General features: G+C 39.6%; 1 protein-coding gene across 6 annotated transcripts in view; it reads right to left on the bottom strand.

Moving 5' to 3' along the window:
* Window positions 1-21,902, bottom strand: part of TNRC6B (trinucleotide repeat containing adaptor 6B) — a 120,705-nt gene that overhangs the window by 32,289 nt on the left and 66,514 nt on the right. For 4 of the 6 annotated variants that reach the window (XM_050915602.1, XM_050915603.1, XM_050915605.1 and 1 more), the window contains exons 4-8: window positions 16,059-16,146; window positions 12,198-12,219; window positions 10,168-10,512; window positions 1,774-4,101; window positions 604-762 (exon numbers count right to left, since the gene is read on the bottom strand). In XM_050915602.1, the coding sequence (XP_050771559.1) occupies window positions 604-762; window positions 1,774-4,101; window positions 10,168-10,512; window positions 12,198-12,219; window positions 16,059-16,146 (2,942 nt within the window). The remainder of the gene's footprint in view (window positions 1-603; window positions 763-1,773; window positions 4,102-10,167; window positions 10,513-12,197; window positions 12,220-16,058; window positions 16,147-21,902) is intronic. The other 2 variants (XM_050915607.1, XM_050915608.1) reach the window with 1 other exon arrangement.

Here is a 21,902-nt window from a genome sequence, read left to right as displayed (position 1 = left end):
AATAAAACTCCTAATACAGCAAAATTTTAACTTCAAAGTAAATTTTTAAAAGACTTCAACATCTCATTCATGAAGAACACAGCTGTAGGCAGGTAATATCCAGAAAATAGTCATCCATTTAGGTACAACCACAAAAGAAAGTTCAGTTCTTGAGAGTTACAATTTTCCACACATACAATTAAAAAAAAAAAAAAAAAAAATCCATTCAAAGGCAAGTTGCATTACCTAAGCATAGATTACCACGTAATGGCCTCCACAGTGAAATTTGTCTGTACTGTGCATTCCTTTTTCTGATATGATCAGGAAAAGTGATTTATCATGTAACAAGTTTTTCCTCACTCAGATGCTCTAATGTTTCAACACTTCCACAAATCGGAGCTGCCCATTTAATTGCTTAGTTAAGAAATTTTTCATTACCTTAAAAGACAAAGTTCCAGTCATTTGTAAGCACTTAATCACTCATCCATCAAAATCTTACATGACATTCAACATTGCTTCTAGGCCTCAGATAACAATTCCTCCATGGGTGACCTATATCAAAATGCCAAACACTAAAAATCTCCAGGACCATTGCAAAGAAACTGGTATCTGGCCTATACTCACTAGATTTCATGGCATTCGGGGCGTTGGAAGGTGCATTCCCCCAGCCTGTTGTCGATGCTCCTGTATCATCTACTTCACCCCACCCGGGACTGGTTTCATTTGGCTCACCCCAGGCAGACGTACCATTATCTGGAGCAGGTGGAGTGCTTTTGCTCCAGACTGCACAAAGGAGAAAGAGTTTTCATTACAGACCATTTAGACAACGAACTATTTACTGCAGTGCAGCACCACGTCATTAATCTACTGCTTCATTCTTTCTGTTGAGGACTTTAGATTCTTAATAGCGTGGGTGCAACAGAACTGACAACTGTTCACATCAAACTTAGAGCAGGCACTGACCTCCAGGGATGAAAAGGAAGAGAATGCTATGATGAGTAATAGTCTTCTCCCAGGTTAAACATGAACCCCACATCTAATGCTGTCCTCCTATCTGGTGAACTTCTGTGACTAATTAAAAGCACCAGACTAACTCAGGGTTTTCATATACTGAAGAATAAGGACGTATTTGAAGTACATATTAAAACAAAATAGTATTCTTTAAAGCATGTTTGAGTCAGAAAAGAGATTACATAACAATAACATCTTACTATATTTCCAGGCTATGTAACTTTTTCTTGTCCTTATTTCAAAGAACAAAATATTTTGCTAAGTATTCTCTATCATACAGCAGAGTCAAATTGAGCTAAAAAACTAAATCACAGGTTCGCTCAATTTCAAGTGTTAACTGAGTGTTTCAGAGCAAAAAGGTTTTGACAAAAAGTAAGTGAAGAATTTCTCCCCATTTCTCTAATAATTAAATATAAAAAATGTCATTTAGTCTGGAGAAAAGGAGACTAAGGGGAGACCTTATTGCTCTCTACAACTACCTGAAAGGAGATTGTAGCAAGGTGGGTGTCTGTCTTCTCCCAAGTAACAAGTGACAGGACAAGAGGAAACGACCTCAAGTTGCGCAAGCAGAGGTTTAGATTGGATATTAGGAAAAATTTCTTCACCGAAAGGGTTGTCAAGCATTGGAAGACACTTTAAATAGAGAACCAAATATTCAAATAAGAAACTGGTTTTCTTTATAGAATAAAACTATCAGGAATTGGAGGCTACATGAGTATCTCTTATGCATTAAGGTTACATTCATATATAGGAGCTTGCTGAAGAAAGGAACAAGACTAGTACCTGATGCTTGTGATTTGCTAGTCATTGGAGTAGGCAGGCTCTGCTCCCGTGGGGCCTGTCCTCCTTGTGAGTTCTTGTCCCACAGGTTCACATTCTTGTAGTTATAACTGCTAGGATCTCCCCATGCTGAAGTGCCATCATCAATATCCATTTTTCGACTGATTGACTGTGGAGAAGGTTCTTCCCAGCCACTAGGCTCCTCCTCTTTGGGGGCAGCTGGCTGTGGTCCGCTGTTCCAGTTTGGGTTTGGAGGTCGCCCATTACTTGGGGTTTGGGGCGGTGGACCCCAGGAACCAGAAGCCTCCTGCTGTTGCTGCTGGTGCTGCTGCTGCTGCTTGTTCCAGGAGTTGGGCTGTCGACCCGTCTCATTCCATGTTGAAGTTCTTTTACAATCATCCCATCCACCCTTTGAAGCAGCGCTTGTATTTGCACCATTACCCCAAGTTCCAATCTCATTTTGCCCACCTTCACCCCAACCAGACACTGGCTTGTTTCCTGCACTTTCCCAGTTGCTGTTTTTTGTTTGGTCAACTTCCTCTCCCCAACCGTTCTTTCCAGAAGACCATCCTTGATTAGATTGCCGTCCACCCCACCCCTGATCCTTACTAGAGCTGTCATTCCAAGAGGAAGATGATTTTTCTTCTGGTCTTCCTCCTCCCCAATTAGAAGAATTGGGGTTCTTATAGTCATTCCATCCTCCAGTATTTTTGGGGTCCTTCCACTCTGTTGGGGTTGAGAGCTCACCCCATCCAGACTTGATTTGATTGCTTTGGCTGGGTACATCGCCCCAGCCCCCTGAGTTCTTTGTCTGTGTGGCAGAGCTCTCCCACCCCTCAGTTCCTTTATCAGACTTCCCCTCGGGCCGTGGCATCTCTTCAATATCCCATACGGTATCTTGCTTAATTTGAGTTTGGCCCCAGCCGGTGTTTGAAAGCACTCGGGGGTCCAAATCAGTCCTGCTCAGCAAAGTCTGCAAGACTGCCTGGCAATCAGGATGCGTAGGCCTATATGATCGGCGTCCAGAATTGTGACTGTCACTACTTCCTGCTTTGTGGTTGCTTCCAGTGCTTTGACCTCCAACCTCACTTCCTGCAGAGCTGGAAGATCTTCCCCAACAGGGAGCCTGGGAATTGCCTTGGTTTTCAGGAAGAGGGTGGCCTTTTTGATTGTCCCATGCTCCAGTGCTAGAATTTGGTTGGTTTGGACCACTCCATTCTCCAATCTTCAGTTCATCAGACCCAGACAGCTGTTTCCATTCTCCCTGAGAGACCCCAGATGTTAATTTGTTCCCTTCACCCCATTTGCTTTCATTTGCATGCTGAGGGCCAAAGTTCCAAGACCCACCACCCGTAGACCGGTTATTGTTATCCCAAGAATCACTTCTTGACCCATTAGGTTTTTGAACAGAAGCTCCTTTCCAGGAGTCCTCTCTATCCTTTCCATTGTTCCCATGGTTTCCAGAATTGCTCTGTCCAGAGACTGTGTCAGTTCCAGAAGACCCCCTAGCTGTACCCCAAGATCCAACACTCCCAGTCTTTCTTTCTCCAGTGCTTTGTGAAGGGGTGTCAGTGCTCCTGGAAGGGTTCCCCAAGCCCATTTCAAAGGGCATTCCCTTATTCTCCATAGGGTTTGGTGAACTTAAGTTCAAGGAGTTAGTGTTTCCATTTTTTGGTCCATCAGTGTTATGAATTTGAGCCTGTTCTCTGCCAGAGACAAAGTTAACACCCGCATTTTCCATCTTTGACTGCTGTTCCCTAGAGGTCTGACCTACTGTGCTAATCTGTGCATTGGCGCTACCACTATCAGATTCCAAAGTCCCTTTCCTAGAATTGCCCTCTTGAACCAGTGCCGGCCAAGCAGATGGGTTGCTATTTGGGTTAAAGTTGCTGAAGCCAGAACCGGGACCAATTCTATCTTGTCCACTCAAGTTCCTCCAATTACCTAGTCCATTGTTACTCTCGGCAGCAGGGTTGGAAGATTGAAGAGATTTAGCCTTGGGATCAGATTTCCAGGCCCCAAGATTACATTCGTTTCCAGCGCTTCCAGACTGGCACTGGCTTCCTTTTCCTTTGTTACTAGTGGTGCTTCCTGGCAGAGCATTCTTCTCCAAGCCAGGGTTCGAGGCACTGTTGTTATCGGTGGTGTTTTCGGAAGAAGACTCAGCATCTTTGCTGGCAATACAAGGCCACTCTTCCATGTCAGACCCGTCTACAATCACCTTGTCCCAGATGTGAGTTGGGTTGGCGTTGGTGCCGCTGTTGGAGGAGGCTCCAGGACCCCAAGTGGAATTTGCATAATTTGAAGCAGCAGCACCTCCAATTGCCGAATCTAAAAAAAAAAAAAACAAACAACACCCAAACCCCACACCCAAAAAGGTCATTAATGATCAATATTATTTACAAGCACTAAACATCACATTTTTGACACCACTGATTACTGTTTTGATTAATAAGAATCCTTCCCTCAAATGTGTAACAAAGTTGCTTTGGAAGAACATCAGGCTAGAAAACACCATTGAAAATACTGATAACAAACTTCTTTCAACAAACTCCCCACAAGCATTTTGTGGGAATTTGAATTCACCGTTGACTCACTACTTCTGCTAAAAGTCTAGCTCTAAGTTCAACATAATAATTATAACCCAGTTAATGAACCCTGCATGGTCATTACTGATACTGCTTGTAGACTTTTCAAATACACATTTACAATCATACTATATATAGAACAAGAACGTGTATGTGCACACATTCATATGCCTGTGTGTATACATGCAGTCAGCTGTTGGTCTGCTACTCAACTGACTCAAAGCAACTACAATTTATTACAGATCAAAAGACTGAAGACAAAAAGCATCTAATGAATATATAAAGCTGAAGAAATCTATCCTTCAGCTTCAAATATCTTTTTCCAGTTGATTTTGCTACTAGATATTTCTTTCAATCCTTTGCAAAACAAATAAAATTATTTCCCAAAGTTACTGTAAATTGAAAGAGTCCAAAGCTACACAAATTACAATTTCTATGTAGTAACGTGCAACCTGTATTCAGTATGTAATTACCCCACATTTGTGTCACTGCTATATTCGCTCTAAAAATCAGTTTGTGGTTTTGCGCACAGCTAAGCTGATCTCTCTGCCACTGGATGGAGGCTAGTAAGAGATCTCACTTTTCCTTCTCTCCCTCACCAGCTCTACCTACTTCAAGTTCCCCAAGTTTCACCTCTCATTTGTGACAGTTCTGATGGCAGTTAAGTCCTTTAACTAAGTCAACTGTATTCACTAACTCAACACAAAACTGTCCACTTTTTGATGGGTTAGTTTTTTGCTGGCTTAGCACATTCTACAGGGTAACCTGCAAGTTCAATGAGCTTTGGAGTCACTAAGGAAATTAACATGATGAACGACAATGAATAGGGCCCCTTTCTTTCATCTATGGTGAACTATTATTATGTCCTATGCAGTATGACTTCACATGGACAAGATATCTGTATATAGTTAAAGCAGACATAAATTAACACAGTGCCACAATGGATGAAGCCTATGTCAGTGCTGGCAGCATGATGTCTGCATATATGCAGACATGTTATCATCATTAGTTTAAAACATCAGCCAAGATCCCCTTATCCACATAATTACCTCTGATCCTCTAAATAATTTAAGTCCATTAGTACCTCAGTGTTGTTCTCTATATAGGGTTCCACTCATTTTTCTATGTATTTTTAATACCAAGGGACCCTAAATTGCCCTCACCACAAATTCCCAGTGATGAAGACTAAACACTCTCCCTTCTACAAAACCATGTACTGAACCCTAATGTATTAGTCTTACTCAATTATCGCACCCAACCAGTTTAACTTATTTTGCAGAGCATAAAGTTCATAGTAACATCTGCATCAGTATTCATACCTGAATATATATTGTTACTACCAATACTGGCTCATATGACAGCTTCCACGAAAATACGGCATAATGACCTTAAGTGGATTTCCACGCCCCCCCACCCCCCCCACCCCCAAGTTCCTGTATCATATACTCAAAAGTGAAGACCACAATTTCTGGTTGCTAATACTTTTAATAGAAGATGAACAGATCAGCTTTCAGTGCCTGTCTCAGGCTTTCAGTTCATTAGCTTAACGAATGAACATCTACTGAATGCCTTCCAGATCCTCCTTCATTGAGGGCCACCAGTAAAGATCCAGACTTCAAAGCAAGATTAGAACTCTCTTTGTAAGCTTTGAATACTGATGAACAAAAGTTTATCTTCATCCATTTAATCCTAGCCACCAGGATCCAAAAGACCAGGCGGTTCCCATGCACATTCTGTTCCTTCTGTTGCCTTAATCTCAACTGCAAACTTAACAATAGCAAGGAAGTGTGACTCTTTACCAATATTTATATCTGGCTATCTTTTTAGGACACTGAGTAATCCTTTTTTTCCCCCTCCAATTTAACAACTTTCTGATTAGACTGATCACAGGAATAGCTTAAGGAGCACAGCCAAAGACAAGTTCAAAAGACTGCGAGGTTGCTGTCTTTTGAACTTAATGATTCAGCAAATGAATGATGCATAGGCAGCTATGCAGTTAGCAAGATCTTCACATATGTGATTTTAACAGAGCATTTCACATTTAATTTCCGTGAAGACATTCTAAAAGTATTAAGATTGGGATGCTTGCTAACATAGTGTACTAGGACACAGTTTAATGGACTGTTTTATAAAACCAGACTCCCCTTGCTATATTTGACAGCAGCAACAAAATTTTGGCAATTTATGGTTTTGTCTTAAGATAATGGGTAAGGGCTCTTGGTTCGTAAACAGACTCTTCCTTAATAACAAACACGCTGAAGATAAACACATTTCTGATCTGACTAAAATGAAAAAAGTTACTAGCAAATGACTACTTTTAAGGATGAAAGCATGGAACTGAAATAAGTGAAAGTATTGAAATGGAGTCCTGAAATGAAGATGCAGTTTTGCTGTGAGAGATCGTGGTGATTCTTAGAGGGTATTTATGGTGGGTTGACCTTGGCCCGATGCCAGGTGCCCACAAAGCTGCTCTATCACTCCCCTCCTCAGCAGGACAGGGGGGAGTAAGATGGAAAAAGTCTCATGGGTCAAGATAAAGGTAGTTTAATAAAGCAAAAGCAAAGGCTGTGTGTGGAAGCAAAGGAAAACAAAAGATTTATTCTCTACTTCCCATCAGCAGGCGATGTCCAGCCACTTCCTGGGAAGTAGGGCTTCAGTACACATAGCGGTTGCTCCAGAAGACAAACGTCGTAACAACGAATGCCTCCTCCCCCCTGCCCTTCTCTTAGCTTTTATTGCTGAGCAGACATCATACGGCATGGAATATCCCTTTGGTCAGTTTGGGTCAGCTGTCCTGGCTATGTCCCCTCCCAAGATTTTGCCCACCCCCAGCCTACTGGTGAGGGGAATGTTGGAGAGACAGCCTTGATGCTGTGTGAGCACTGCTCAGCAGCAGCCAACAACACTGGTGCGTTACCAACGCCTTTCTAGCTACCAATACAAAGCACAGCACTATGAGGGCTGCTATGGGGAAAATTAACTCCATCTCAGCCAGACCCAATACAATCTCCACCCCTTATTCCATACCATTTGCATCTGCTCAGCAGTAAAAGCTAAGAGAAAGGAGGAGGAGGGGGAACATTCGTTATTATGATGTTTGTCTTCTGGAGCAACCACTATGTGTACTGAAGCCCTACTTCCCGGGAAGTGGCTGGACATTGCCTGCTGATGGGAAGTAGAGAATAAATCTTTTGTTTTCCTTTGCTTCTGCACACTGCCTTTGCTTTTGCTTTATGAGACTGCCTTTATCTTGACCCACAAGTTTTTTTTCCATCTTATTTTCTCACCTCCCTGTCCTGCTGAGGAGGGGAGTGATAGAGCAGCTTTGTGGGCACCTGGCACCCAGCCAAGGTCAACCCACCACAGTACTGTAACTATTGAAAGACTTTCACCAATAAAATTTAAGCTTTGTTTTCCAAAATTGTCTTGCACATCCTGAATATCATTGGTATTGGAAGAACTATACATACCACCCTCCACCCCAATCCCCTGTATTGCTACAAGACAATGGTAAATCTAGTGTCATCTTTCAGGGAACTAGAGTTTTGCCATCTTACAAAAGCATTTCAATTCTGGCAGAAAAAGATCCATGTAAAGAAGGATTATGTATCGACTTTTTGTATTAAAGCCTCACCAACACCATTTGTAGCTATCTAGCGAATATAACAATGTGAAAGACTAGGTAAGCTGCATTATTTTCCCCTTTGGGAACCTGCTTTTGTTTGCACATGGGATGAATTAACCACAGTGTCAGTGCATAAGTGCCTGACAGAATTGGGCCCAATATGAAACCCAATTTGTAAACAGCCAGGATCTCAGATGGGATTAATGATGTGCGAGACATATAGCAACACCATACTTCCATAAGCACTTTGATGGAGCACCGTGACAGCCCTGGCCTTTCTCTTGTCCAGCTGCTCATTCCCACTCCTCTGGCACACCTACTCTCACATGCTAGCACATATGCTCCCACTGATATTCAGTGAGCTGAACTGGTAAATCACTCAAACTGAAATTAGCTTTAAAAAATAACCTGGGTTAATTTTAATCCAAGTCAGCTCCGCAGCCCAGTTAACTGTGTCATGGCACAGAAATTTGGATGGGGTGAGGCAGGTCTGAAGGACTTGTATCTTTCTTGGCATCACTCCTGACTTACATCAGGATAAAGCAACTAACCATTGGCATAAAAAGTTGCCACAATCAATAAAATACAACCATAGAACACCTTAGTTGTTAACGCACCATTAAACTAAACATAAAAATATGAGAATTCATAAAATAAAATTTCAGTCTCAGAAAAACAAATATTACGTGTCAAATTAATTACACAGAACTTAAGGAGCCTCTAAAATACTTCAAAATGGTCCTCATATAGTACATCCAACAGCAAAAAAATGCTGCTCGTGAGAAATTTCAAAAACTTTTAGAATGCTTCACTACCATAAAGTCTCCTTTGTCAGTCTACTACAATCACTGTGAAGGTATACCAATGCTGACATAATGCTAGGATTTTATATATAATTGAAAGGCTTTGGGGTGGGTTTTTCTCCCTCTCCATCTTTCAGGTGTTTTATCAAAATCAGCCATTTCTAAGAGATCTGTTTTTAAACTGCTCAGCTAAAATTTTGACATTGTAGTTTGAAATTCACTCCGCACCCCCCTTATTAAATAGGGAACATCAAAGACAACAAGATAAATAATCTGTCAAACAGGGATTTGCTACAAAGGAATTCAAGTACTGAAACCACGAAACAAATGGAATTATTCATTTTCCTAGAATCCTTTTTAATAAAGACAGCCATCTCATCTAGCTTACTTGATTCTGGAGTTCCAAGTCACCTCTGGTTTTTTTTCTGAACCATAGAGAACTATATAAAGTTTATGCTCTCCAGGACTGTGGTAAAAAAACCCCATCCCATTAATCTGGCACGGTTTTCAAAGGCAAACTTAGACATAGTGGTATCGTTATTTTCTTTTTTTGACTTTCAAACATTTATTATTTCTTTTTTAAACACCCTTATTGTTAGAACTGAAGTTGTCCTTGACTTCTCAGATCACCGAAGTTTTTCTTTAGAAGGCAGATGTCTTGAGTGGGATTTTGTTTGTTCTACTATCATAACTTAAGAAGGAAATATTGCAATTACTGCAATTCCCCGAGGGTCTAAAAAATTGAGGAGCAGTCATTATTTCCCCATGCTCATAAAACAATTAATCTTAAAATCAATTTATCTTCTGGAATTCAAAGTGAACAGAAAAGCAGAAACAGGTCACCGCTTTTATAAAAGGTTTATCTAAGGAGAAAAACAAGATTACTACTAAAAAAAGTCAGGAGCAAAAGGACCATCTTCCTATTTCATCCAGATGAGAAGTGGCAGACACCTGCCATTTGCAGACCTGATATCTACATGTCTGTTTTACCAGATCATATAAAAAAGTGATAAGATAGGAAATTCACGTCATTAAAGAAACCTAAAGAGCTATTAAGAACTATTCAATGACAACCATAAAATGCTGTTTATCCGTGCACTCTTTACACCTTGCTGCGGTCTTAAGAGCATTACAGCATCTGATTCAAACCACCCAAAATATATTTTTAAAAAATTAACCCTCTTTCTTGTTCCATCCAGTATTAAAAATTGCATCCATTGCCGCTAACAGCAAAAGAAAAGTCTGTATGCTAAAATAGTAGAAGTAAGCTCTCCAAAAGCAATATGAGTTTTATTATTTAATGATACACTTATGCACAATTTTAGTGATCCCTTTTCTGCCATGCACACACACGTGTTCATTTAATATTATTATTACTTGCCTGTTGCAGTCCCACTGTCGCTCTGCAGCAGTGCTCCTGTCACTGGTTGTGCGTTGTTTGGGTTTGCTCCTGGTGCTGTTGGGGGAGGAGGCCCTGCTCCACCCCCAAGGAGCATACAGGATGGTGGAGGGGGCTGCCCACGTTTCAGTAACACTTTGTGGTCCTGCTGGCAACGGAATCGCGGCGGCACCTCCCGAGGCATGTAGCGGGCGGCGCTTGGCGGTTGTCCGTTCGGCACTGCCACCCTTTTGGCATTGTTGCCACCATTGACTGGTGGCGATGGAGAGTTGCCAATTGGGCTGGCAGCCACTGGTTGGCTTAAACTTGGTTTCGTCACTTCGGGCACTGAAAAACAGGAAGAACGAAAATCAGAAATTTTTCCACTTAAACCTGTGTTAGCTACAAGAACTCACTGCGACTCTTTCCTTTCATAATTTCATTCTTCTCTGAAATACCGTGCAACTTCAACCTCATCGAAGAACAATTTAATTAAAGAAGCAGGAATAAGCAGTAGCGGCAAACCTCTTGCTTCCATGTGCAACTCTGTACCCCAGGACGAAACTCTGCCCTCAGCAAGTATTTCATTCTAAGCCCCAAATTTCTTGGAAAAGTAAAGTCGGCAAAGAATATCACCCTGGGCAATGAGTCATTTTAAAATATGAGCAGTCAAATATAACTGGTTTCCCACCCCGCTCTGTTCCCTGAGCTTCAACTGGCTTTTGGATTGTTATGCATCACCCTTATGGGAGATCTGAAACCAGATCCCAAGTTTTCACCTGCTTACTAGGCTACACAGCCACGGCCAAAACAAGAAGAGGGGAAAAAAACCCAACCTCCTCTTGGATTCAGAGTTAACAAATCTTGAGTTCTCTGTACTGCTCTTAAATAAGGCAGTAATAGCTGACTCTCACCCAAAAGGCAGTCCTACATACAGTGTCTGTACTGGGCTCACCTAAAGTTTCCCAGCTGGTCACCAGGTGCCCCTATAAGCAAGGACAAGCTGCTTCTGAGGGCTATTATGCATTGGAGAAGAGGAAAACCACAAACAAATCCTTGAGGAACTAACACCATCACAAAATTTGCTTAAGAGACTTAACTTGCGACCCCTTACTCACATTCTCCATGTGCTTTTTTTGAAACAGAGCAAAAGAAATTCCTAGCCAGGCACCTAGAAGGTGTAGTTGCTAAGACATCAGACTCCAAAGGCAATGAAAATTTAATACATCTACTCTAGCCTTTGTTGAAGATTAACACAAGAAAAGGGATGTCCAGAATCCTCTCCCCAGCAAAGTGAACACAATCAGTAAAACCCTTCCTCTTACAAATGTGAGATCAAAAAAAGTGAGTCTCTCTTTGGCAACATGAATCCATTATTCCCCACATTTTATTTTGATAAGGGTTTTCTGATTTCTCTATATAGGCTTCATTGCCCAACCCGCCCCCAAAAAAGGTATTGATAGCTGTAAAATCAAGTTACTATCTTAGTTCTCTTCTGTCAATAATGGCAATTTCCCCACACAATTTTTAGAAAACTGACACACGAATCAAGATTAAATATATTTTTAGATCAGCTAAATAAGCTTAACTTTCAAGATGCTCACTCATCAGTCCTGCCTTATCGGTTGGACTTTCAGGTGCCTGAATTTCTCTCAAGTTTCCAAAACCAAGTCGTTTTCACTCATTTTGCTACCTCACCATAAGCAGTACTTTCCCTGTCTTCTATTCCATTTATATAAGTGGTTTCAGTTTTTGGTTACTTGTCTCAAGTCTTTGCAAAACTGAAAACTAAATATTTCAGCTAACCTATTTTATCCACAATCCTCATTCCCTCTTCCAGTATTTTGATGCTGACAACATGGACAGTTTTAGGTTCTCCATTTTAATCACCTCAACTTTTATTTCTTCTGAATACACATCTTCAGTATTTCATCTAGACCCATAATTCCCCTCCCTTTTCCAACAGTTTTGATCAAGATTAGAGTCTTGGCTCCAGTCAATAAAAAATACTCTTTACGATCAAAGATTCTTACCTTTGGTTTTTTGATCTGTGACCTGCAAATTAAGAGCAAGAATGTAAATAGAGTTTTAAGAATCTCAAAACAAACATTGAACAGGCTGCGCTAAATCATGACCTTAATTTATTAGCACAAGAACAGTATCTGTTGTTGCAATGAAAATAATCAGCTGATGAACTACAAGTCTAAACAGTATTCCTAGTCATAATATGAAGTTTTCAAAAATACTACAGCTCCTATAATACCTTTGCCTGATGCAAAAGTCCCTGGCAGAAACAGTAATTACTTCACTCATGATGATTGTTAGTATTCAACCCCCTTCTCATCCCAAACATGGACTTCCAAAGCACAAAAACATGCGCTATAGCACTACAGTTCTTTCAGATTTTGGAGGTGAAGTATTACAGTTAAAGTGTAACAAAAACTTTCTTCTACGAGAGTATCCTTACAGCAGACTGTTGGGGCTAGCAACGGAATTCCCACAGGAGTAACCACAGGTGAGAGTAGCAGTCTGTCTCTCTGCCATCTTCCCATTTCACCTTTCCCATGACATCTCTTTCAAGGAGAAGAAATCCTCAACCTTACTGGATTCTTTGCCACAATTACAAAAAGTATCAGCAATACCTATAAAGCACCAGACTTCAAAAATCTCTTGAACACAATAAGAAGCTGATTACTGAAGTGAGCCATCACGCTGGCCAACGTACTCAATATGTGGTTTTGCTGCACTTCTACATTCTTTCAGTATAGCAGATTTCAAGCTACAGTAGAGACAAACATACCACTGGTATATTCTCTGGAATCATGTGTATTGTAGCATGTTTTGAACCTGTCGATCATGAGTTCCACTACACAATAATGGAAAAACCCTAAAGATCATCATGTGTCAGGTTCTATGACACCTATTCTTAAAAGAAATTGCTGAACTAGTCCATAATTCTGGAAAGCACACAGTGACAGTATAGAATAATGAAAGCACAAGTAAAAAGCAGTTTATTGTTTAAACCAACCAAGCCAGAACTCCTTTGTATGGTAAAGAATAAAAAGACAAACTGCACTGAATTGCTATGGCATCATTTACTTTGCAAAGATGAACACTGCAATAGCAAAGTGGAACATTCACTATAATACAAAATCTTAAGCATCGTAACTTCACAGAATTACGTAATCCAAAAGTCTCCAAGACACTAAAAATGCACCTGTACCAAAACTGCGTCTGTACCAAGCCAGACAACAATTTTCACTTCACTTATGAAAAATCCTGTATGCATCAAATTATGTCTTCTTCCGTAGCACAGTTAAAAATTCTGTTAAGCACTTAAGTGACTCTGATGCTTCACTACTAAAGGAAAAGAGGGAAAAAAAATTATTCATGAATCCAATCTGGTAATGCTGCTAAGTTTAGTATGGTCAACAGTAAACATGTTCAGTAAATAAGTAACTTGTCTACTTGGAAGAACCCCATAAAGAATTCTACATGATAACCACAGTTTGCTTTAGGGAAAAAAAAAAAAATTACTTCTGCCTATACTGCATCTCTTTCCTAGTCAAAACAATCTGGTTTTGTGATTTTTTTTTTTTTGTCTAGAATACAAAAGCTGAGAAAATGTGCCACTGTCTCAGATTCATAGCTGTCATCTCTCTGTGGGCAACCTATAAGCATCAGCAGGGCAGAAGCAGCTATAGTGAATGGGAAGGTGGAGTCAAACTCAGCCTTCTGACAAGCTACCAAACAGCCCCTGGGACACCAACCACAGGAATTTAGTCTATGAATTTGCTTGCATAACCTCTGTTGAAGTGATTTTTTTATTTTTTAAGTTTCAGACAGAAACAATTGTTTCATGTTACACAAACTCTGTCTGAAAAAGGTACCTCCAAATCATTACTGCTGATTTGGTGAATACCACCACAGTCACTAAGAACGAACGCACACATTTATGTTCTGTCCATTCAGTTGCCTTCTTTGCTATTCCTAGATATCTCCAAGTATTACTGTTAAGTTTGGTCTCTAGGAGATTTTAGTGTTTACCCTTCCCAAGATTTTGGCAAAATATCATAACACTCAATTATACTGAATAACTTAGTAGGTGAGGGATCACACAGGAAAGCTGGCAAATCTCCTTTGTATTCAAGGCACTGATTCCTCAGTAAACATTCACAGCACTGCTACCAAAATGATCAGTACAACCTTTTCAAGTTTCTCATGTCATCGAATATCAGCATATAATCCTCAAGTCACTAGTCTTTATTTACCAAGGTCTGCTCCTCCTGGTTCCTACATATGCTTTTGTACTTGAACATTAAACAGCAGCAACACTGAGGCAAAAAGACACTGAAGAAATCTTATTCGGTAGCTACTGATCTTTTGCAGTATTATTGGGGATGTATCAACACAATGGCTGGATAAAGACAACAGAAATACATCAGTTTATCTGCACCTAATTTAAACTGATAGACTCAAATAGGTGAAAAAGCCAGATTTAAAAAGACCTCGGATAAGCCAAAATTTAACTGAAATCGGTGCTGGCTGTTCTCAGCAGAAACCTACAGAATCTAACACAGAGTAACGTCTGATCTTTCATAGGATCTGTTGTTACTGAAGCAACTGAAAACCAGAGACTACTGAAAGAAAGTAAAGCCTTCTGCTCTCAATTTCACATAATCATTGAGGTTGGAAGGGACAGCCTCTGGAGATCTAGTCCACAGTTCCCACCCCTGTTCCCCACCTGCCCCCAGGAGACTCCCCAGTTCAAAGCTAAGTCATCAAAAACAGATTGCACAGGGCCACATCTAACTCGTTGTTGAGCATCTCCAAAGATGGAGGCACCACGTCGTCTCTGGGAAACCTGTTCCAGTGGTTGCCCAGTCACACACACGCACAAAAAAAGTATTTTTATAATTAAGTGGAATTTCCTGTATTTCAATTTGTACACAATGCCTTGTGCCTTGTCACTGGGCACCACTGAGAAGAGCCTGCCTTCATCATCTTTACTTCCTCCCACAAAGTATTTATAAGATACATTGATTGATAAGATCCCCCTGAGCCTTCTCTTCTCCAGGCTGAACAGTCCTAGCTTTCTCAGCCTCTCCTCATTTGTCAGATACTCCAGTCCCTTAATCATCTTAGGGGCCTTTTGCTGGACCCGCTCCAGGATGGTTACATGTGTCTTATACTGGGAAGCCCAGAACTAGACAGAAAGGATCTTACCAGCAAAAAGCATGGATAAAGCTGCAAGGGACTAAAGTTCATATGTCAAATTAACTCCTAGAACAATCTACTAGATTTTCAGCAAAATAGAGAGCTTCTAATACACCAAGTGTTCAAACCCACTTTCTGAGCAAAAACAATTTTCAGTGACTTATCAGTTCTCCACGGCTCAGACTCAAACTGATACACTTCAGCAAAAGTGCTATTAGCTACAGAAAATGTAAAACCCAAGTGATACTTAGCAAAAAACAAAAGCAACCTTCAGTAGTAAATATTTCATATAAACTTCCTTAAGGACTTACACACACACAAAAAAAGTATCTTCTTGCTCTAGAAAATATTTAGCCAATTTTACTGCAAGAATTGCAAAAGCCCAGCAGCATTTCCATCCCCAAACACCTCAAAACAGCAGGAGTTGCATAGACCAGGAGAACCCATACTCAATACTTTACATCAAAAAACTTCTCTTACTTCACATGACACACTAAGGAGAAGAAATATCTAAGTTAAAAACTTAAGTTCCAGAAAAATGATGCAAAAAATAGTCTTTAATGAAGCACTCTAAACAATCAAGTTTTTAAGCTCAAATACAAACAATTTAACATCTCACCACCCCCAATACTATTTATGTTCCAGCTGGATAAAAGAATTCAAACATCAAAACCTACCTTCTGAGCAGATTCCTTCTTCTTCTTATCCTCTTTCTTCCTTTTCTTGTCTTCCATTAACTGTTCTTCCCTTTCTTGCTCCTTCTCTCTGCCAAAACATGAAAACCAACGGTATGAGCACAATCAAGTTGTATAAGAGTCACACATACTATATCCTTCTTCCCGCTAAGAAAGGAAGTCAAGATACTAGATTCCTCTTATCATCATACTTCATTTGCATTTGAGGGTTTCAATCTAACTGAGGTAAGAAAAGCACCTTCTAGCTCAGTGTGGCCACAGTCACGCCACTTGCTGTATAAAGGAAAATGCCTTTATTCAGATTAGGCCTCTTATGGCAGTACCCTATATAAATTAACTACATGCCTGATATTAGAAAATATCTTCAAGACATTTTGGCCAAAGTACCCTTTTAATTGGGTTGCGCTATTATTTAATGAACAGTCTCATGAATCTTTTCATATGGTAAAAAAAGGGAAGCTGCAATTTAATATAAGATGGTTTGGTCTGATACGACATTTATCTTCACAAGGGGAAGAGATTATTCTATTGCCTGTAGCTATGTCACTTGTAAGAGACTAGAAGTGTCATATCAAATCAAAACCATCATTTATTATACAAATCACTAATTTAATTTCTAGCCTATTGTATCCACCCACAGAATTTTTGTGATGAAACTTGTAATATAAATTACTTTCCAGGGAATCCATTTTTTCCACAAGAACATTCTTTCAAAAAAGGAAGAAAAATATGTGCAGCTGCTATTGTTGTCAAGCTATCATCTTGTTGCTATGTTTCATATCAAACACGAAAGTACCAGAAAATGGTTAATTTACTGCATATATGCTATTGGCTGAGCTGTTTCTATGGTGAATCACATTTTCGTTAACCAATTTGCTTTACCTCCTTAAATTTAAGACCAAGTTTTCAGCTCACATGCAGTAATTTCTTTTTATAGGGAAAGATTAAGACAATTAATGTAAAAAGATGATCTGACAGATGAGGGGTAGGATCAGAGACCAGAGATGTGTACTTTACAAATGGGAAAAAACTAACAAGTATAACCCATGATCTTTCAGAACAAGATTTTATAAAAAACAGAAGAGCTGTATAAACAAAACTGGAGTTTATAATAGTACTGAACTATTTCTTGTATTTATGCACAAATCAAAGCTCTTTTCTGACCACAGTCTAAAAAGCTTAGAGCTGAGTTGGCTTTGCTCTCACATCACTCAGACTTTTCCATCCATTGCATTTATATGGTATAGGTAACATTTTTGTTTGCATTTTCACTAGATACTGCCAAGCCCGTGTACAAAGAGATATTTACATAGCCGATCAATTCCTACAAAAATATTTTGAGATGTTATGTGTTAAAAGCTTCCTGATTGAGGACTTCAAAGAATTCTCTTAAAGAGAAAAGGTTCTATGGACAGTAATAAAATGTCTTCCTTGTTTCCTAAAGTTAGGCTCTCCTTCATCGATGGATAAAATGGGTAAGGGCAAGATGAGTCCTTAGTAACAACATCCTGAGGTTATTACCAAATGCAGTTCATACATAACGGCAAGTTCAGTCTGCATTTAACAAAGTTTGAGGCAAGCATTCCACATCATACAGAAAAGCATTTTATGCACTCTGTCTGGTATTGCTTAAGCCAGGTCAGTTCTTGCTCTTTTCTGTTCTCTCTAAAATGTCAAAGCACACTTCCCAGCCCTAAACTCTGGCAAGGAAAAGCCCTGCAGGTTTTTCAGTTTTACTAACAGCACAAGACGTAAAGCATTGGGGAGGTCAGTATACTTCGCATCGTCTGTCATGGCATTGAGACAAAATTTTCCATCTTCTTTGAGCCACAGATTGTAAGCAATATGAAAAAGCTCTCCAGTGACATCCTCATCTTTCAAAGTTACTATAACCTCAAATTATGTTTACTACTTTTGTACTGTCAAGCTACGTATGCCTTTTGGGCTGTAGTGCCAGTTACAAGTATACTATTTCCAAAAAACTTTCTTGCAGCAGACAAAAGTTTAAGAGTTGTCTTAAAAGAGCTGCCGAAAAAGGGTAGGATCAAAATACAAAATGACTTCCAGTAACTGCCTGGCACATAGACAGCCTTCTACTTAAAAGCACCTTCCCTAGTTTTGCGAGCAGAAGAGCAGCGAATGGAGAAGAATGAGAAAAAGGTCATTCACAATCAAAGCTGAAGCTAGGGCTTACAACGATATGTAGCACTAATAATAAAAGGAGCCAAAGATAGATGATCCACAGCCTGAAAAGTAAACACCTAGTTATGGTCATGTGTATTTGTGGTAAGTTCAGGACAGGGAGATTGCTACTGCTGCTGCCTTGTTTTCAGACATATACAGACAAATATCTGTGGTACTAAGGCTGAAGAGAAGCCCTTTGTGTTGCATGACGACCTCCCCTTCTTCTGCTCTTTTAGTAGAGATATGCATTTAATATTCCATTCGGCACATCATCAACAACTATAATATAGCAATAATCAATACTCAGTAATTCAGGCTTCGATTCATGTAAGCACACACCTAAGTTATACTGAGGTGGAAGGGATCTATCTGAACACTTGGGCTGCATTACATGTACAAGACCATAAAGTTCCTGACAAAGCGTAACTGAAACCTCACCAACATGTTGTAAATACGAACTTATACTCTCCAAATGACAGAGCAAGAATTGATGCTATAGACATGCTAACAAATGTACCACTATGTTGAAAGTTCACTGAATTAAGGAGGGAAATAGCTTATTGCCATTTTGGGTATCACACTTGCCATCTTCCCCCTTTGACTCTGATGCATTTCACTAATATTTGAAGTTTTATGATCAACGGTTTCCCTTTTCAGCTGTATGCAAGAAGCTGTTAAACACAAACTTAACTTGCAGTGTTAAATGTTCCAATAAATTTAACATAAACAAAGCTTTCAAGTGCCTCACTGATTCATTAAGAAGACAACGCTGCCTATCAACCTTCTCTCATTAGCTAAAACATAATTCTTCCTGGTGTGGTCAAGGAAACTGGGGCAGTCCATCATGTACACTCTAGCAATCAGCTGCTTACATTGACAAGATCAACACGGGGAGAAAATACATCAACTCCAAATGAGTGAATTTAGAGTAATACAATGGGGTGTGGTTCCGGTTTTTGTTACCAGCACATAGTAATGGGAACATGGAGACACCACAACCCTGAAGAGGAAGTTTGCTAAACAGCAATCAGCAGCCAGCTTTTTACTCTAGCTTTCTTCGAGAAAGCATGTGTCGATCTTAAAAATATGACCTAATTTCACTTTAATATTTCCCACAAAATCTTAGAATCAACATTATTGAAAAGTATTGAAAAAGCGTATTACAGACTTTAATTCTGATTATTTAAAGTAAGGCATATTAACAGCTTACAAATGAAGAGAAGCTATAGGTTGTAATCCAAAATTTCATTTTATTTATAAAAAAATCAAAACCAAACCAAACAAACCCTGTATCTATGATGCAGTACACTCAATACCTTATCTAAGTTCTTACAACAACCTCTTCCGGCTAAGATAAAGGCAATCATTTCAGAGAAAAGAAGGTTTTTCAGCTAGTCAACTAGAAAAGTAACAGAAAATACTTGTGAAGTCCAAGCTATTAAAACAGATAGCCACTTCAGGAAAAAAAGAAAAAATAGGTATTCAAGAAGTGTGCCCTCCCCCAAAACACTTTACCACTTTTGGAAAACGTTAATTTCCTGCAAAATCCTAATATTCATTTTTCCAGAAAACTATTTTAAGAAGACTTGTTCTCGCAACGTATGGGCTTGAGGCATGGGTACAGGACAGAAGTTGTCTTCAAAGTTCTTGCTACCACAAACTGAACTGTGAGACGAGATGACGTGCTATGTATTACACACTATCTGCTGGCAACACGCTTTGATAGGTAGAGATAGAGTGCCACACAGTGTATTAGTCTACACAAAAACCCCACAACCCTATAAAGTCACCCTTAAACTAAAATTGCACAAAAAAAATAAGTACAATGTAAGAAATAAAAATTCCTAGAAACTCAGGAGTGGCACTTTAGTGTATGCAACTCCCAGTTCCTTCCACAGGGCTATAGGACAACAGTGTAACAGTGTTTGGAAGTTCCTCATAGGTCAAGATGCGGATTAGATACCAGTACTGTGAGTCATCTTCCCTCCTCTTGACCCCACACTTTACTTTCTTTCAGTACAGTCAACTTGGTTTAGCTATACTGTAACACAACACAGGAGTGACAGTAAACTTCCATAGAAGCATCTGGTTCTCTGCATTGTAATAAGCATAGGATGATCTACAAATCTGCTTCCAAATTGTGAGCCAACTTCTGTATCTTCTTCCAGAACATGAGGGATTCCAAAACTACACTTGTAGGATCAGCAGCACTTTAACAGAATAAGCTTTTATCTATAGAGCTACAAGGTCACATTAGCAACCGTTAAATTTTCCCTAAACGCTTTAGCCATAACTAGCCAGAGCTAAAGGCTGTCACCTTATGTGAGATAATGATTTGTATGCATGGACCAGTGTCACTTAGAGGTAACACTTGAGCTATTAACTAACTCTTTCTTAGAGACAGGCATCTAGTGATCCAAAGTATCAGACCACAAATATATTTCTCATTGTTTCAAAACAGACGAAAAGACTCAAAACTTGAGGGACTAAACCAGAAATTTAATCTACGGTAAGGTATCCAACTTTGGTCAAGATTTGAAGCAAGAAGAATTTCCAGTGAACTCTAACTACAAGCACCTAGCTTCTCAGCATTTCTGAAAGTTTCCTCAGTATTTTGATAAATTATACAGCTTGGATACCAGCAGAATTAGGCACCACACATTGCTGTCTCAGATGCATTACAAAACACCTTTGTAACAAGCTCAAGGCCAGGTATGCTTCCAAGGCAAAAGCTCCACTCAATTTATATAGGGACGAAATCTCTTACAGAAAAGTAAGCTGTCTTCAACAGAGCTATTTAATGAACAGCTTGCTGCTGCCACTGGAGAAGTAGGTTTCATTTTCTTCCACTTTATTTCTCCTTATCAAGCTTTGTCCCTGACCTTCCCTTGCTTGAACCCTCTCTGGAACTCAGCTGATTGTATGGCAAGCAAATTCAACTCACAAACTCACTTGGATCATTCCCCTCCATTTTGTAAGTGGTATTAGCTTAGAGTATTATCAGGTGAACACCAGAATTAGCATGCACAAGCAGCAAGGAATCTTCTCCTTTCAAAGGAACATGTTAAATTGGTTGCAATTGAATGAAACCACACCTTATTGTATCGCAACACCTCTCTGCTCAGTACCCAGTTAAAACTCTATAAATTGTGTCATAGAAAGATCTATTAGTAAAGTGAGCGTGTTTCCTTTTGAAACAGACTCCTCAATTGTTCTAATATATTAAGGAGAATGTTTCCTCTGGACTGTATTTAGTCTTTATCTCATACTCTGTATACGTGACCTGAGCATTGTCACCTGCATCTATGCAATTCTCCTAACTGTAACAGGGGCTTTATTGGTACAATCCTCTAGCATAAGAGTATTGATATATAAATACATTAAAAAGCATAAGCTGATTAGAACTAAGGGTCGTGAGCAATGAAGAAAAAGCATACTACAAACTCCCAAATGAGTTCTTGCACCTTGAGGTGCAAGCCCTTCTTCCTGCAGCCAAGAACACTGGCAGCCTACTGCTTCAAATGCTCAAGGTGGTTGAAAGCTTTTAAATCATATCAGGAAGCTGTATGTCAGAGACTAAAAATGAAGCAAAATTAAATGCACTGCTACTGGAGTATAGAAACCTTTAGAGTTTTACTTCTA

The sequence above is a fragment of the Gymnogyps californianus genome, chromosome 1 (genome assembly GCF_018139145.2).
Source record: "Gymnogyps californianus isolate 813 chromosome 1, ASM1813914v2, whole genome shotgun sequence".
Classification (NCBI taxonomy): Eukaryota; Metazoa; Chordata; class Aves; order Accipitriformes; family Cathartidae; genus Gymnogyps; species Gymnogyps californianus.
The sequence above is the reverse complement of the archived record's forward strand: the minus strand, read 5'-3'. Positions and strand labels throughout refer to the sequence as shown.